Raw genomic sequence first — 18,426 nt, 5'->3', positions numbered from 1 at the left:
TAGGCTTGCTTTACAACTCAGCAATTCCACTACTTAGTGTATTCTCAGCAAAAATACATGCAGGTGTGGAGCAAAAGGCAAGGAAGCTCGTAGCAGCAACGTTCATCATAACCCCAAACTCAGCATCCCCTCATGCCCATCAAAAGAATGAATAAATAGAATGGGCAGATATCTTGTGGGATGGGCACCCACTGGAATCTCTATAGTGATGGAAATGACCAAAAATTGCCCACAGCCACATGGACGAATCTCATAAACAGAATGTTACATGAAAGAAGCCATAGGCAAAAGGGCACGTGTTGCGTCTCCCATTTATGTGAGTCCCAAAACAGCAAAACTAATCCGTGCCACCAGAGATAAGATAGTGGTTACCTTGGGGCAAGGGTTAGATGCTAAGAGGGCATTGAAGGGGGCTTTGGGAGAGCTTATAACATTCTGTTTCCTGATCTAGGTGCTGGGTATGGGAAGGGATGTTTGGTTTCTGAAAACTCATTGAGCTATTTACATATATGCATTTTTCTTACGTGTAATGCACTTTAACAATTTTTTTTTTTTTTTTTTGAGACGGAGTCTTGCTCTGTCGCCCAGGCTGGAGTGCAGTGGCCGGATCTCAGCTCACTGCAAGCTCCGCCTCCCGGGTTTACGCCATTCTCCTGCCTCAGCCTCCCGAGTAGCTGGGACTACAGGCGCCCGCCACCTCGCCCGGCTAGTTTTTTGTTTTTGTTTTTGTTTTTGTTTTTGTTTTTGTTTTTTTTTTTTTTGAGACGGAGTCTCGCTCTGTCGCCCAGGCTAGAGTGCAGTGGCGCGATCTCAGCTTACTGCAAGCTCCGCCTCCCGGGTTCACGCCATTCTCCTGCCTCAGCCTCCCGAGTAGCTGGGACTACAGGCGCCCGCCAACTCGCCCGGCTAGTTTTTTGTATTTTTTAGTAGAGACGGGGTTTCACTGTGTTAGCCAGGATGGTCTCGATCTCCTGACCTCGTGATCCGCCCGTCTCGGCCTCCCAAAGTGCTGGGATTACAGGCTTGAGCCACCGCGCCCAGCCACTTTAACAATTTTGCAATAAAAATATTGGCCGGTTGTGATGGCTCACACCTGTAATCCCAACACTTTGGGAGGCTGAGGCTGGAGGATTGCTTGAGGCCAGGAGTTCGAGACCAGCCTAGGCAATGCAGCAAGACCCTATGTCTACAAAAAGCTTGAAAACTTAGCTGGAGGTAGCAGCACGCACCTGTAGTCACCACTACTTGGGAGGCTGAGGCAGGGGGATTGCTTGAGCCTAGGAGTTCAAGGTTACAGTGAGCTATGATTGCAAAACTGCACTCCAGCCTGGTGATAGAGCAAGACTTTGTCTCTCTAAAAAGTCCATATATGTATTTATAACGCAGGATGCTTGTAAGGAGTAAAGCCATGAAAAACCATTTGCAGTATATTTCATATGTGATGGGTTCATGGAAAATGCTTATTAAATGTCACTTAATCCAGCCAGGCACAGTGGCTCATACCTGTAATCCCAGCTCTTTGCGAGGCCAAGGTGGGTGGATCATTTGAGCTCAGGAGTTTGAGACCAGCCTGGCCAACATGGTGAAACTCCGTCTCTACTAAAAATACAAAAATTAGCCAGGCATGGCGATTTTGTTGCCTGTAATTCCAGTTACTCAGGAAGCTGAGGCAGAAGAATTGCTTGAACCCAGGAGGCAGAGGTTCAGTGAGCCAAGTTCATTCCACTGCACTCCAGTCTGGGCAACAGAGTGAGGCTCCATCTCACCAAAAAAAAAAAAAAAAAAAAAAAAAAAAAAAAAAAAAGTCATTTAATCCATTGTTAATGATTTGACTGTTGATTATTCAATTATTAAATATGGATTCCCACTCTCCTCCAACCAAGAGTTGAAAAAGCAACCTGAGAAATCAAGGGAAAATAAAACACACATATTAATCACAGTAGCACACACATTAAGCACTTGTTATATCCAGAGCTTTTTGGTGCTCAGAGCTTACATCCAGCATCTTATCACTGCCTCCCAGCAACCCCACCAGATACAAAATTTCAGCTCACTTTATACATGAGAAGCCTGACGCTCGGAGAATAAAGTCACTTGTCTAAGGTCACACTTAAGGAAATGGCCACATTGACTGCACTCAGGCAGCCAGCTCTAGAGCCCACGCTCTCAACCACCGTCAGTCCTCCCTCCCAGTCTTCCCTTCCTTCCAACACCCCCCACCCAACCACACACACACTCACACACACACACACACACGGTGGGGACTGATGAAATATGTGTTCAGTGGGACTGACAAGCTCAAATAAGGAAATGTCAACAGCTCAGAGATGAGAATAGGGCAGGAGAATCTCACATCTCTGTCTTTGAATTCAAGCTCCCTAATCCGAAATGCTTCACCGGGGATTTGCAACCCTAAACGCTAATGTTCCCCTTGCCAGCCGTGAGCTTGTGGGGTTCTTCCTGCTCATGATTCAAAGAGCAAACACAGGAGGGCCAGGCCTGGTCCCCAACAAGGCTACCTGGTTCACTGGTGAAGGCAGCTTTTGTCTGCCTTCCTCCTGACCGTTTCTGGGCTGGCGCAGGGCTCCCTGTAGGGACCTCCTTGGGTTTCTGGCATTCTGTTTTCATTTTAAGGTTCATGGAGCACAGACTCATTACATTTCCTCCTGGAAGGGCTTGTTGGACAATGGACCTCTATTAGGATACTGGGGTTCACAATGGGGGATGGTTTAAGGCTCCAATTCAGCCCCAAATGTTCAGAACCTCAGTCCTGGCTCTGCCCTTCTGTGCCTTATAACTTCCATGCCCTCCCACTACTGGGCACTGACTCTGTGCCAGGTATTGGGCTGGGAGCTACATGTGTTTCCCCAAATTGGAGGGGGTGCAAAAAATCAGTTCTAGAGATCTGTCATACAACATTGTGCCTACAGTTAACAAGGTTGTGTTGTACACTTAAAACTTTGTTAAGGCCAGGCACAGTGGCTCACGCCTGTAATCCCAACACTTTGGGAGGCTGAGGGGGGCGAATCACCTGAGGTCAGTTGTTTGAGACCAGTCTGATCAACATGGTGAAACCCTGTCTCTACTAAAAATATTAATACAAAAATTAGCTGGGCATGGTGGCACACACCTATAATCCCAGCTACTCGGAAGGCTGAGGCACAAGGAATCACTTGAACCTGGGAGGCAGAAGTTACAGTGAGCCGAGATTATGCCACGGCACTCCTGCCTAGGAGACAGAGCAAGACGAGAGAGAGAGAGAGAGAGAGAAGGAAGGAAGGAAGGAAGGAGAGAGAAAGAGAGAGAGAGAGAAAGGAAGAAGAGAGAAAGAAAGAAGGAAAGAGAGAAAGAAAGAAAAGAAAGAGAAAGACTCTGTTTAAAAAAAAAACAAAACTCAGTGGCTGTCATGTTAAGTGCTCTTACTACAATAAAATTTCTTAAGGCTGTGCACGGTGGCTTACACCTGTAATCCCAGCACTTGAGAGGCCAAGACAGGCAGATCACTTGAGCCAGATCACTTGGCAAAACCATGTCTCTACAAAAAACATGAAAATTAGCCAGGCGTGGTGGTGCACACCTAAAGTCCCAGTTACCTAGAAGGCTGAAGCGAGAGGATCACCTGAGCTCGGGAGGTGAGGTGGCAGTGAACTGTAATGGCACCACTACGGTTCAGCCTGGGCGACAGAGTGAAACTGTCTCAAAAGAAAAATGGGGGGTTTGGCAGGGGAAGCGCTCCATCAACGGGAGGGCTCCAGGGAAGATGGGCAGGTGCTTTCTGAACTGAAAACTGTGATGCAAACTTGCACTTAAAGTAAGGGCACTGAAGCCAAAGATGACAGTCCGACTTCACCTCTTCCCAGCTGAGATGACCCTGGGCAAGTCACTGTCCTCCCTGAGCCTCAGTTTCCCCACAGGCTTGTTATAGGTGGCATAAAGCACTAGTGTCTCACGAAAGGTTGTTTATCATTAGTAGTAGTATTTTTATTTTTATTTTTTATTTTTTTTGCACTTTAAAAGCAAGATTAATCTCAAAAGCAAGGGAAGCTTGCCTGAAGCAAACCCTACTTGATAATATATATTTGTTTCATCTAAGTTGGGGTTCCTGGCTCTCTGGGAATGCTCTGGAGCTTCCAAGTCCATCTGAAGACCCTCTCTAACTCAGTCCCCATCCTGAGCTTTCTCCTGGGGAGCAGATCCCACATCCCATTCTCACATTCTGGAGAAGAGACCTTTCATACTAGCATAGGTCACAGCCCTTTGAAAAATCAAACCAATTCTGCCCTTTAGAAATGGATCTTTTGTTTGTTTGTTTGTTTGTGACGGAGTCTTACTCTGTCACCCAGACTGGAATGCAGTGACACAATCTCGGCTCACTGCAACCTCCACCTCCCAGGCTCAAGCAGTTCTCCTGCCTCAGCCTCCCGAGTAGCTGGGTTTACAGGTGCGCACCACTAATGCCTAGCTAATTTTTGTATTTTTAGTAGAGATGGGGTTTCGCCATGTTGGCCAGGCTGGTCTTAAACTCCTGACCTCAAATGATGCACCCGCCTCGGCCTCCCAAGGTGCTGAGATTACGGATGTGAGCCACCACACCTGGCCAGACATGGATCTCTTGATTGACAAAACACCCTCAGCAAAGGCTCCCAAACACAATTGCAATCTGAGAAGTAGGAAGGAAAGGCATCACCTACAGTTTCTGAGAAACACATGGGGAGGGTACTGATGTCACCAGTGTGGGGTAAACCTCTTAAAACGTTCATGGTGTGTCCTTCCATTTGTTTCCTGGTGCCTTGAGACCTTTCCCCTGTTCAGGGCATGGAGCATGCAATCCCTGTGGCCACAAGGGAGGGCAGTTTCAACAGAAGCAGAAACAAGGCTCTTGACTTTCAGGAGCCTGAGTTTTTGATAAAGTGGTGGTGGTAGTGACAGAGAACAAACAGGTGGTTGCCAGCAGATGGGGGCAGGGGGTGACTGTAAAGGGACCCATGAGAGCGCTTTTTGGGAGGATGAAACTGTTCTGTACTCTGATTATGATGGTGAGTACACATAGTAAGACTCAAAGGACCATACCACTAAAAGAAGTCAATTTTACTGTAAGTTTTTTTGTTTTTATAGTCTTGGCTTTTGACTTGTTAAAATCAGGGCATAGGGGAGTCTGAGAACAGCACGCACATAAAGAAGGTGAAGCAAAACTTCCTGCCCACAAGACTAGAAAATGCCCTATGTTGGGTTGGTGAAGTGTGAGGGTCCAGGAGAACCGGAAGGAGCATAGTTCTGGTGGGTTCTGATGGTGACTCAGTCCCTTGCTGCTCCCAGGCAGACCTGGGTGTGGGAGGAAGGGAACAGAGTCCCAGGCACATGTGTGGGATCCAGGGACAGAGGGTGTCTGTGTCCACGCTCCCTCCCAGAGCCTGAGCCAGAAGAGAGGATGAGACCCCGGGGAGAGAAGGATAACGGGAAGGTCTAGGTGGATCCAGGCAGGTGGGCTTGGGCAGACCCTCACAGCCCTGTATCAGGCCCAAGGGACTGGCGAACAGCAGAACAATTCTGTGTCTTACGAAGCAGTTGAAAGTAAATGCTAAATCCGAAGGGACCTTTCACCAGGAGGGAAGTACAGTGTCTCCGCAGTCTAGGAGCAGACGGCACATGGCTGTCTCCATATTGCCAGCCAAAAACAGGGACAGGCAGCCCCCTTGGCACAAATGAAGCCCCTAGCACAGACATGAAACCCCAGGGGGGAATGGGGACATTTCTGTTCCTGAGCAAAATGGTATTTGAAATGGTAAAGTATAGATAAATCAGAAAGATGTGTGGACGCCCAAGTTTATGAACTGTGATTCATACCAGCTCCCCAGACATCATCTCCCCATAGCCCTGTGAGGCGGATTTTATTCTCCCCAAATTTTACAGGCGAGGAAACTAAATGAAGTTCAGGGGACTGGACTGACTTGCCCAGGGTCATAGGATTTGAACCAGAGCCGTTTGAGCCCAAATTCACCCACTTTCGGATGCAGCACAGACACAGCCTCCCGACCTCAAACCAGAGGGTGTAAAGCTTTCATTAACTGGCTGCACAAACTCTACTAATTCCTTGCCTTATCTGCCTCAGTTTTCCCACAAGGATAGTAGCAACCTGACCCGACCCACAAGAGTCATACGATGGGACCACTGTGAGGATGACTGCCATGTACAAGATGTGGGCAGAGTCCAGCAAGTACCTTGAATGGATAATGAAGGTCAAAGCCACGGCCCCAAAGCCTTGGAGGCCCCACCCAGAATCTGGAGAGCAGTGGAGCAGGCCGGTAAAGCCCAGTGTGAGGGAGCAGTGTGGCCCACTGATTACCAGGGACTCAGAAAGACATGGAGGGTGGCGGGGTCAACTGACTCCAACACTCACTCGCTGTGTGTCCCCAGGAGGCAGTCACCCTTTCTGACCCTCAGCCTCCTCATCCAATGTATGAGAGACAACAATACCAACCACTCCTGAAGAAGATGAAGTTCAAATATGGAGAGCACCTGGCATGCAGTCAGCGCTTAATAAATGCATATTTCTTCCTTCTCTCTCCACTTTTGCTTATAAGATGTTAGGTTTTGCTGCGCTCACTGGTCCAGGACCTTGGCCTTCCTGTGTCTTCATCTTTTCATCTGCTAAACAGACTCCAAGGGCCCAAGTGGTGGGGATAAATGCCTGATTACTCCACTTAGGGAAAGGTAGAAGAAAGGGTAGGATAGAGACCATGAGGCCTGGGAACCCAGAAAGTCTTTTCCAGGATATAAAAGAGAAGTGGCCCAGCACTTTGGGAGGCCGAGGTGGGTCACCTGAGGTCAGGAGTTCGAGGCCAGCCTGACCAACATGGTGAAACCCCATCTCTACTAAAAATACAAAAACTTTGTGGGGTGTGGTGGCACTTGCCTGTAGTCCCAGCTACTCAGGAGGCTGAGGCAGGAGAATCGCTTGAACCCGGGAGGTGGAGCTTGTCGTGAGCCAAGATCGCACCACTGCACTCAAGCCTGGTTGACAGAGCAAGACTCTGTCTCAAAATAAAATAAAACAGAATAAAAATTAAGTGAAAATTTAAAAAATAAAAAGGGAAGCATGAAAGCATAAAGTTCACAGGTGGGGAAATCAAAACGGCCAGCAAGTGTGGGGAGGCACCTTCGTCTTTTAGCACAGTGATACGGGGAAAGGACCAGAGTGTGGATCTCTCACCCCAGGCCAGCAGTGCATCTCTGGACAGCTCGCCTCACACTCAGCCTCAGTTTCCCCCTTGTAGAATAGGAGTACGGGGCTGTGAGGATTTTGTGAGATGCTGCATGTGAACACGGTGGCAGGCTGGGCATATAGCAGGAGCTCGGCCAGTGTCTGCTGTTGGCACTGTTTTTGTTGTTTTCATTCTCCAGTCAGTTGCATTCTAACTGTGCTGCATCCTTTCTGGGTCTTTGGGCACTTGTCCCCACTGGAGCTCAGTTTCCTCCTCTATAAAAAAGGAGCAGTAACCTCTCTCTCTCAGGGTTCTTGTGAGGACAGAGAGCTCCTGATGTGCAACAGGGGCTCTGAAAACAGAAGACCCACTGTGTTTCACCAACATGGTGAAACCCCGTCTCTACTAAAAATACAAAATCTTTGTGGGGTGTGGTGGCACTTGCCTGTAGTCTCAGCTACTCAGGAGGCTGAGGCAGGAGAATCCCTGGAATGGAGACACACCCCAGATGTCGGATGCAGTGTCTCTTTTGACACTTTAGGAGAAAGAATCCTCCAACAATTGGAGCAAAACAATTAGAGCAGGAGAGGAAAGAGTCCAACAGATGAGACTGAAGTCCCTTCCTGGGCTCAGACTGGCTGGTTGCTCCTTTCAATGCTCGAAGCTACCTAGAGAGCGTGGGTCCGCAACCTTGGCCCCGCTCAGGAAACCATAAAGTCTTGAGTAACATCCCATCTCAGGTTTTTCTGTTTATCTTGTCGACCAAATAGTTTAACCGTCCCACCTGCTAATATGATTGGCAATTATTTGCTTTGGAAAGCCCTGAAAGACGCCGCCAGATTGCAGAATTCTCAATTATCTAGAAACCCATCACCCAACACACGCTTCCTGGTCCCCATACTATAAAAGAGGCTGCATCCTCGGCAGAAGTGAGTGGGGGAGACAGAGGAGACCAGGACAGCTGCTGAGACCTCTAAGAAGTCCAGGTAAGAGCTGTCCATTCTGCAGCCCCTCTGCTACCCTTGACGGCAGGGATCTCAGGCTCCTCACTGTGGGGCAGGCAGACCATACTCAAGATCACTCACTGGGGGCCATGCAAGAGAAACAGACCTGGCCAATGTCAGGGATGTGGGAATGGCCATTTGCTCTGCTGTCCTAAGAGACCAGTAATATTGATATAAAATGAGCACTATTAATGCCCTAAATCAAAACCCCTAAGGCAAAAGTTTTAACTTGAGGTTACCAATGTGGATACAGATGATCCAGAAAGCTCCTAAAATTCTTCTCCCAATTTTAAACATTTTGATGCATTTTTCTGAGACTAGGATCTTTAGCTTCCACTGGATTCATAAAGGGTCTGTTGCCCAAAGGAGATTCAGAGGCTGTGGTCAAAGTTACCTCCCTAAGAAGGGCACAACTGGCTCTTTGGACCAAAAGACCTTTCATTTCCAGCCTTCCACCACAAGAATGGAGCTTTAGCTGAGTCAGCCAATAGATGGAATTTTGCACAAAGCCGCCAGTTGTCTCCAAAGTGTGGGTACTAGTGCTGGCTCTGGACAACTTTACTGGCTGCCAAATAGACCTGTGGGAGGTCTGCGAGCCAAACCTCAGGGGGTGCCCAGAATTCCTCCAGGGCAGCTTGAAGAAGAAGAGAAAGGTGTCAAAACGATAGAACGCATGTTTGTGTCTTGAGTGAGGGGAGGGTTGGGAGACCTGCCTTCAACCACAGCTCTACCATCAATTTATTCTATGACCTTGGGAAAGTCACTACCTCTCTTTGGTCCCCTGGTTCTTTGCATGCAATGAAGACTCTGATGGCCCCAGGAATTCCCCAACACATGTCTGCATGAGATGGTGGCTGTGGCCATGCGATCCCTATATTGTGTGACTTTCAAGGGCATCCACCAACCGTCAGGCCAAAGGACTGAACGGGGATGATGCAAAACAGCTCAGTTCTTCAGCACTTGCATGTTTAACCCTTCTCACTTGCTTTGTCTGAAGAGCAGCAATGATTCAAGCCATTGAAGCAAGCCTGACTGGAGGATAAATCTGACGGTTACTTAATTTAACAGAGGGTTCACCTGGCTCTAGCTTCCAATCCTCTCTCCACTGTGTACTTGTGACCTTGGGGAAAGTTACCCACACTCAGGCCATGAGTACTTGGGTACATGAGTGGTACTTGGGTACATGAGTGGGTTTCAAGAGGTGATGGCAGTACATTTGAAACTCCCAACTGGAAACTCACTTGACCTCTGTGAGCCTTGGTTTCTCCTACTGGAAAATCAGATAACACAACTGTGGGCAAGATGGAGTGAGGTGAGGCTGGGATTCTTGGCAAGGAGGAAAAAAACCCTCTTCCTTGGAATGTGCTGGAGCCAGATACCAGTGGGGCTGTCTCCTTTTCAGGCCCCTGATCAGTGGCCCTCACCTGTGCACTGCAGGTAACAGGTGCCCATGTCTTAGGGTTGTGATGAAGATGAAATTGTGTAAAGCAGTCAGCCTGCTGCCTGGCAAGGAGAAATTGTTCAGCAGTGTTAGCTATTACTAGTGACCCCCTGGTGTTCTGGGGAGCAAACGAATGACAACCTCACCCCCTAGGCGGCAGGGGCAGGTGGTGCATAAATTCCTCTCTGATATCGATGCCCTGTTGGACTTGTCATTCTGTCCACAGATACTAAGAACAAAGATGTTTCAAACTGGGGTCCTCATTGTCTTCTACGGGCTGTTAGCCCAGATCATGGCCCAGTTTGGAGGCCTGCCTGTGCCCCTGGACCAGGCCCTGCCCTTGACTGTGAATCCAGCCCTGCCCTTGACTGTGAATCCAGCCCTGCCCTTGAGTCCCACAGGTCTTGCAGGAAGCTTGACAAATGGTGAGTCTGTGACAACTTCTTTCAGGGGTGTGGGTGTGTGTGTGTGTGACAGAGAGAGAGTGTGTCCAACCCTGCGAAGCGGGGAGGGACAGGGCTGGATGGGGGAGGGGGCCTGAGGATCTGGAATTGTCAGATCTGACCCCCAGAGACCCTTATGCCCATTTCCAGCCCTCGGCAATGGCCTGCTCTCTGGGGGCCTGTTGGGCATTCTGGAAAACCTTCCGCTCCTGGACATCCTGAAGCCTGGAGGAGGTACTTCTGGTGGCCTCCTTGGGGGACTGCTTGGGAAAGTGACATCAGTGATCCCCGGCCTGAACATCATTGAGTGAGTTGCCCTAAAATAGAGCTTTGATCTCCGCCGGGGAACCCCAGGTGAAGATCTGCCAGCCCCAGGCAGTGACACTGAAGCAGTGAGGTGGCAGCCTGAAGGGGGAGCCAGGACTCAGTTCTGAGACCCATCTCCAGTCTGGCAAACCAGCAATGCCCTCAGTTCTAAGCATGTCCTGAGGCCCCAGCATCATCTGTAATCCTCACAACTACCCTCTGAGGTCGATTTAATAATCTTCAGTTTGCAAATGGGAAAACCAAGGCACAGAGGTGCTTGTGTTCCCGCTGTTAGAGTGATGCCAAGTGAGTAAGGCTCTCACTCTACTTTCCTAAGTCCAAAGCCAAGGCTCTTCCCACTACACTGTGGTCATTTTGTTCTCTCTACCTGTGAAATCCCTTAGAACACAGATGGCCTTTGATGTAAGCGAGAGTGATATCACCAAGATATCACCTTGATGATATCAATGTGATGAAGAACAGTGTGATGTCCATGGAAAGGTCTAATGTGGTGTTTCCCATGAGACAGCCAAGAGCTCGCAAAGCACAAAGCAAGAATGGAAGATTGATGCCAGTGAGCTGGGAAAGCCTGGGTCCTGGATAGGACTGGATCAAAGCCATTTCCAAAATCCTACCCACCCAGGGTCTCGCTCCCTGACTTGGAGACAGACAGACTTCTTGACTTCGATTTTCAAATGTACCTGTTGGATGACCTGGGACAGGACACCCTGTCTCTCTGTGCTTGGTTTCTCCATCTGTAAAATGTAGATTATAGAACCCACAGAGGAAGTCTATTGGGAGGACTGGAAAAGGTGTAAATCACCTGGCACAGAGGCTGGCTCAGTGAATGGCTTCACCCATCAAATGGCCTCCCTGCTTGGTGGGTGAGGTCAGACGGCTGGCTTCTCCTGGAGACAACAGGGTATGATGATGGATGGATGGTTGGAAAGATAGGACAATGGGAGAAAGGCTTCCTTCCACCCTCTCTGCACTCTCCCTGACTTCCTGCTCCTCAATCCCCATGATAAACTTTGGTGATCAGCCACCTGACAGAGTGGGTGATTCTTACCCATAAGTGTTTGTGCAGGTTTACTTCCAGTTGCACCTGCATCATTCATTCATCCACTGACCAATCCATCATCCAGTTATTCATCCTTCTACCTAATCACTTACTCTTCCATCCATCCACCCACGTATCCACTATCCACCTTCTCATCAATCCACAGTCAACTAATATGAAGTAGCCACTTTCTTTGTAAGGCTCTTAGCTGGCATACAGGATGCAAATATAATCCAGACACAGTTGCTCTCCTGAATACATCATAGACTGGAGATGAGGAAAGGGCACTGTGTGTGTGTCAGATCTGTTCCAGGGCAGAGGCTGGAAAAGACCTGATGTGTGACTCAGACTCATGTGGCTTAGGCTGCAAGACTCCCCTCCCGTCTCCCTATCCTGGGTGGGAAGTTCTACCTCTGGGATGAGTACTGTTAGGTTAAAGATGGTTTCTGGATTTGGAGTTAGAAGAGCTAATATTTCCCCCTCCAATATTACTCCCTGGACAGTATAAAGGTCACTGACCCCCAGCTGCTGGAACTTGGCCTTGTGCAGAGCCCTGATGGCCACCGTCTCTATGTCACCATCCCTCTCGGCATAAATCTCCAAGTGAATACGTGAGTGGGTCCCAAGAGGGGGTGAGAGGATGGCTCACCAAGGGAGACCCTGGTGACCATGGGTAACCATGGGTAACCATAACAGGGGTATTGGAGTCTAACAGACCTAAGCCTCCAACTTCAGCTCATTTGTTGCTATGCTGAGCAGCCTTGGGTCACTTGGGAAGCTCACTTGACCTCTTAAGCCTTTGTTTCTTCTGCTAGAAAATGAGATAAGTACAACTGTGGGCAAGATGGAGGGAGGTGAGGCTAGCATTCTTGGCAAGGAGAAAATAACCCTCTTCCTTGGAATATGGTGGAGCCAGATACCAGTGGGGCTGTCTCCTTTGCAGGCCCCTGGTTGGTGCAAATCTGTTGAGGCTGGCTGTGAAGCTGAACATCACTGCAGAAATCTTAGCCGTGAGAGATAAGCAGGGGAGGATCCACCTGGTCCTTGGTGACTGCACCCATTCTCCTGGAAGCCTGCATATCTCTCTGCTTGATGGGTGAGGCCAGAGGAGCAGCTTCTCCTGCCCAGAGATGACATGGTGTGATGCTGGATGGATGGTTGGAAAGCTGGGACAATGACAGAATAGATGAGTGAGAGGCTGAAAGGGTGGGAAAATGGATGGGAAGGAGGGAGGGTGGAAAGATGGATGGATGGATGGATGGATGGATGGATGGATGGATGGATGGATGGATGGATGGATGGACTGACAGATGGTTAGTTGGTTGGGTGGATGGAGAGAAGGATGAACAGATAGATGGATGGATGGTTAGATAGATAGATAGATACATACATAGATAGATAGATAAGTAGTCGCTTATCCCTTCTTAGACCAAGATAACCAATTTTATGCTGGATCTAGCAACAAGAAATTGGAGTTTAAGCCCTGCATATTACATAGGAATGGGGATAGAGGGCTTCCTATGTGAACTTGGGTAGTGCTTCTCCAATTTAGTTCTAAGTTTACTTATCTGCAGTATGGAACTGCATTGGAGTTATTGATAGAATCTACCAAGATAATAGGTGTGAAAGTGCTTTGTCCCAGTAAGGGGTAAAATAGACATGGATCCTAACTAGGTTACTTATTTCAGTTACCTGTCACATGGGGAGACTGTGTCATACCTATTATGCAAAAGTTGCCCATGTGGTTAACTTTTAATGAGCACATACATTGGGCTTCACATGTGTCATCTCATTGGATCCTCATGACAACTACATACTAAGTAGTATCCATTCATTTATGGACTCTGCAAAGCCTTATTGACACCTGCTTTTTCTGAGAACCATGTGTTTATCCTACACATACCTGTGTGTGCACTGCTGTACACAAATGTAACTCCCTTTCAATAGGACCCTTGCTGTTGGCCTGCACACGGGTGTAGACAGACAACACTCTGCTTTAGTGACTGAGTGTTGAGACTGTGGGGTTCACAGTGGGGTTCACTGTGGGGTTCACAGTGTCCCCCTCTGGAGCCTTCTCCACACCAACTCCAGGTCACTGCATCACCCATGGCTTTTCTCTTTCAGACTTGGCCCCCTCCCCATTCAAGGTCTTCTGGACAGCCTCACAGGGATCTTGAATAAAGTCCTGCCTGAGTTGGTTCAGGGCAAAGTAAGTGGGCAAGGTGGGGATCCCCTGATCTAAACCAAGTTTTAGAACTTCTTGCACTGAAACAAAGCCCTGGGCTGAGTGGGTCCAAGTCCTTCAATTTGATAAGTAACTTCCATTCATCAATCTATTTGTCCATTGATCCATCTGTCCGTGTTTCTTCTTTACATCTTTCCAAATGCATTGATAAGTCTCTGCTCTAGGCCAGGCCCTGCCTGTCCACACTGAAGCTGAAAAGGATTGGCCCCTGTTCTGAGAAGTTGGAGAAGTTCCCTGCCCAGCTTTCTATGGCCACAGACAGTCTTCCAACCTATGCCTGGGTGTCTCCTATAACCAGAGCACTCCACTCTACTTAGAATCAGATGTGATGTCACAGAGTGAACACTGGGCTTGTGTGATTTGGGGTCCTTCACAACATCCCTCATGCCTCCAGTTTGTCCTCGTGCATGTGTGGTCATTGATCTGTGGGATTGCTTAGAATCACTTTCACACTGAAAAATGACAGGAAATTTCCCCAGAGAACCCCCGCTGGGGATTCTGCTGCTCCAGGGTGCCACTCTGCCTAACTCACCCCTCTGCCCCTGGCCAGGTGTGCCCTCTGGTCAATGAGGTTCTCAGTGGCTTGGACGTCACCCTGGCGCATGACATTGCCAGTAAGTACCTGCTTTCCAGCCCTCTGTCCCCCTCTGCAGGAGCAGCAACTTCCCCCAAGGAGTTTTTTTCCTGCACACCCTAGGATACTAGGTCCCTCTGGCCTCAACTCTCACCATTTTGGGCTTCTTTTTCCCCGGAATAATCCAGATGATTTTGAGATAGACACTGTGTCTCCTGCCTCAGCCCTGACACTGAGGACAGCTGGGCTGGTTGGTAGAAGGAGGCCTGGCTTCCTCCAAGCATGCTGAACACAGTCGGATCTCCAGAGGCCTCCATTCCCTGGCCCCCCACCTTTAGGAATGTGGACTCCTTCACGTTGAGATCATGACTGTGGTCTGTTTTTTTTTATTGTTTGTTTGTTTGTGTATTTGTTTGTTTTTCTAGACATGTTGATCCACAGACTACAGTTTGTCATCAAGGTCTAAGCCTTCCAGGAAGGGGCCTGTCCTCTGCTGAGCTGGTAAGTGCCCCTCCACACACCCCAGGATTTTGGGGGCTGGCTGTTCTTCTCCTGGTAGAAGGCAGCCGGCAGCTTGGGACAATGACATCCAAAGAAAGAGACAAACATCTACAGAGGTACACACAGGGATGCACAGAGAAATCCACAGAAAAGCTGACAGAGGTGGAAGGATGCAGGCAGCACAGCTACCAGGAGAAACACACACACAAATGCCCAGACACATGGCCACTGATACAGACGCACACACTCTCACACCAGCATACTCACACACGCCCACATCGGTGGACTCACCACACACAAGTACACGTGGATACACAGACACACACTCACTCAAACACACGCACACGGAGCCCTGACCCCAAGCCTGATGCCTTCCCCAGGGTCTTGGCCTCCTCCTGTCCCTTTGAGGCATGAGTTTGATGATGAGTCAATACCAGTAACACTCACTGACCTTGAGTCTCCATCCTGATTCGGGTCTTCCCCCAACAGAACTATTTCTTGCTGCTCAATCCATTCCCTCTGGCCCAGCTTCCCAGTGCTCACAGATGACTGACCCATGTGCTGGAAGATGACACAGTCGCCTTCTCTCCGAGGAACCTGCTCCCTCTCCTTTCCCACCAGGCGTGTGTAACATCCCACGTGCCTCACCTAATAAAATGGCTTCTTCTGCATCAGGGACCTTGTCATCCTTCACCATCACTTGAGGGCTCCTGGGTTGGAAACAGCCCTGACCTGGGTGATTGGGGCCATGGCACAGAGTTTGGCACCTACTTTGTAGATCTGAATAGTCTTGAGCAGGTCAAGGAGGTGTTCAAGTGTGTGTGGATTTCAGAAGGCTTTCCCAGGCATCCTTAGAGAGGGGGGATAAGGCGTTCAGGGTAGATATAATACTCCAGGTACGGTTAATGACACACAAGCTTGCCACACCAGGAATGAAAATGGCAGATTTGTATTAGGGAAATGCAAATTAAAACGACAATGAAGGCCAGGTGTGGTGACTCACATCTGTAATCCCAACATTTTGGGAGGCCAAGACAGGCGGATCACTTAAGGGCAGACGTTCAAGACCAGCCTGACAGATATGGCAAAACCCTATCTCTACTAAAAATACAAAAATTAGCCAGGGGTCAAGGCGTGTGCCTGTGGTCCCAGCTACTCGAGAGGCTGAGGTGGGAGAACTGCTTGAGCCCAGAAGGTGGAGGTTGCAGTGAGCCAAGATAGTGCCACTGCACTCTAGCCTGGGTGACAAAGTGAGACCCCGTCAAAAAAAATTAAATTTAATTTTTAAAAACACACAATAAGATGCCATCTCACACCAGTCAGAACAGCTATTATTAAAAGGTCAAAAAATAGCAGATGCCAGCGAGGTTGCAAAGAAAAGGAATGCTTATACTGCAGGTAAGAATGTAAACTAACTCAGCCACTGTGGAAAGCAGTCAGGAGATTTTTTAAAGAACTTAAAATGGACCTACCATTCGACCTGGCAATCCCATTACTGGACATATACCCAAAGGAATATAAATCCTTCTACCAAAAAGATACACACACATTCATTACAGCACTATTCACAATAGCAAAGATATAGAATTAACCTAGATGTCCATCAATGGTGGACTGGATAAAGAAAATATGGTACATATATACCATGGAATACTACACAGTTATTAAAAAATGAGATCATACATGGTGAAACCCGATCTCTACTAAAACTACAAAAATAAGCTGGGCATGGTGGTGCGCACCTGTAATCCCAGCTACTCAGGAGGCTGAGGCAGGAGAATAGCTTAAACCCGGGAGGTGGAGATTGCAGTGAGCCAAGATCACGCTACTGCCCTCCAGCCTGGACGACAGAGTGAGACTTCATCTCCAGAAAAAAGAGAGATCATAGCCTTTGCAACAAAATGAATGCAGGTGGAGGCCATTATCCTAAGAGAATCAATGCAGGAACAGAAAACCAAGCATCTCGTGTTCTCACTTACAAGTGGGAGCTAAACATTGAGTACACATGGACACAAAGAAGGAAATAATACACACCAGACCTATCTGAGGGTAGAAGGCGGGAGGAGAGTGAGGATTGAAAAACTACCTATGGGTACTATGGTGATTACCTGGATACACAATTATCTATACAACAAACCCCCACAACACACAGTTTACCCGGGTAAAACATGTACCCCTTGAATGTAAAATAAAAGTTGGAAAGAAAAGAAAATGGCAAATTTGAAAGATGTTCAGAAGGTGGATCTGGAAGGATGTGAGAGAGGACATGGGTGAGGTGTGTGTCCAGGTGTCAGGCTGAGGAGCTGTGGGTACCTGGGGATCTGGGAGGATGAACTGATTCCAGCAGATAAAGTATGCCCTTGGCTGCGGCTACTCTGTGTGGAAATGCCTGGGACACCCTGAGGATCCATCCAGGAAGCCGACGGTACACAAGTCACCTACCACCCATTTTTTGCTTCCTTGCATGCAGTCATACTGACCTCTTGTCAATTCTGTAAGTAAGAGGAGGACGAAATGAAAAGGACAAACTGGTGCAAAGTGTTCACTGCTGAGGGTTTGAGAAGGACAAACATAGAGAAAGGGTCACTGGAATTGTAAGTAAGCAGCAGCTTCTTGATATCCTGGGTGGGAGTCATATTGTTGGAGGAAGAAGCCTGAATTTAAGGAACTGAGAAGAGGAGGAGAGGTAAGAAAGTTGAGTCTGTGTATGCAGATAAGATTTATGAGGCCAGGCACAGTGGTTCATGCCTGTAATCCCAGCACTTTGGGAAGCCGAAGCGGGTGAATCGTTTGAGTTCAGGAGTTTGAGATCAGCCTGGGCAACATAGGGAGATTCCATCTCTACAAAAAGAAAAAAAAAAAGACAGAAAGAGAGAGAAAGAAAAAAAGAAAAATTAGCCAGGCATGGTGACATGTGACTGTAGTCCCGGCTACTTGAGGGACTGTGGCAGGAGGATCGCTTGAGACCTGGAGGTCAAGGGTGCAGTGAGCCATGTTCACGCCACTGCACTCCAGCCTGGGTGACAAAGCAAGACCCTGCCTGAAAAAAAAGAAAAAGAAAGAAAAGAAAAGATTTATGAAATACTGGCTGTGAGAAGGAAAAAGAATGGGGCTACCCAGACTGAAGAACACTGACCCCCTCAAATAAAAAGTACATACACTCTCAATGTTGAGGTCTTTAGGGACTAGTCCAACTCTTTCATTACACAGATGAGATACTGAGGCCTTGGGGTTGTGTGAATGACTTGCCCAAAGCCACAGGGAGACAGAAAGGCCAATCAAAGACTGGAAACATCCCAGACTTTACAGAAAACCATGTCACTTGCTCTTTGGAGACCTTGTTGACCTTGTGAGAATGAGAAGATTCAAGTTCATGTTTTTCAAATCTTTCTGATTCTAAGAGTAATAAACGAGGGACCTACCCATTCCCCAACCCCTGTCAAACATCAATCATCAAGTCCAGACCTGCCACTATCTCCACTTACTGTTGCCTCCAATCAACATGGCATCCTAGAAGGACAGTCCCATAGCTCAGACTTCGAGATTTGTTGTGCGACACTATCATGTGTCTTCAGGGAGAATTTAAGACAGGAAGCATATTCCACACCACAAAAGTTCTCTGAGCTCAGGTGAGTAATTAAATCCCAGCA

At 48.2% G+C, this 18,426-nt stretch overlaps 1 protein-coding gene across 2 annotated transcripts; it reads left to right on the top strand.

Annotated features, from left to right (window-relative positions):
* The first annotated feature begins 8,124 nt into the window (after nucleotides 1-8,124).
* Nucleotides 8,125-15,450, top strand: BPIFA1 (BPI fold containing family A member 1). Of its 2 annotated transcripts, none has more exons than XM_025400017.1 (9): nucleotides 8,125-8,188; nucleotides 9,874-10,072; nucleotides 10,241-10,397; nucleotides 11,960-12,067; nucleotides 12,400-12,552; nucleotides 13,581-13,665; nucleotides 14,252-14,315; nucleotides 14,701-14,776; nucleotides 15,305-15,450. In XM_025400017.1, the coding sequence occupies exons 2-8, from the start codon at nucleotides 9,889-9,891 to the stop codon at nucleotides 14,739-14,741; spliced, it is 792 nt and encodes a 263-aa protein (XP_025255802.1). In that variant the 5' UTR covers nucleotides 8,125-8,188; nucleotides 9,874-9,888; the 3' UTR covers nucleotides 14,742-14,776; nucleotides 15,305-15,450. The 2 variants fall into 2 exon arrangements, with proteins under 2 accessions (XP_025255802.1, XP_025255803.1); XM_025400018.1 differs by having other exon boundaries at nucleotides 15,266-15,450.
* Nucleotides 15,451-18,426: the final 2,976 nt, after the last annotated feature.

The sequence above is a fragment of the Theropithecus gelada genome, chromosome 10 (genome assembly GCF_003255815.1).
Source record: "Theropithecus gelada isolate Dixy chromosome 10, Tgel_1.0, whole genome shotgun sequence".
In the NCBI taxonomy this organism is placed as follows: Eukaryota; Metazoa; Chordata; class Mammalia; order Primates; family Cercopithecidae; genus Theropithecus; species Theropithecus gelada.
The sequence above is the reverse complement of the archived record's forward strand: the minus strand, read 5'-3'. Positions and strand labels throughout refer to the sequence as shown.

Bases quoted from the DNA above. Each gene is read 5' to 3' on its own strand.
- BPIFA1 (XM_025400017.1), top strand. From the start codon at position 9,889: ATGTTTCAAACTGGGGTCCTCATTGTCTTCTACGGGCTGTTAGCCCAG. The intron at 12,553-13,580 runs GTGAGGCCAGAG...TTTCTCTTTCAG, and splicing joins CATATCTCTCTGCTTGATGG to ACTTGGCCCCCTCCCCATTC. The intron at 14,316-14,700 runs GTAAGTACCTGC...TTGTTTTTCTAG, and splicing joins CCTGGCGCATGACATTGCCA to ACATGTTGATCCACAGACTA.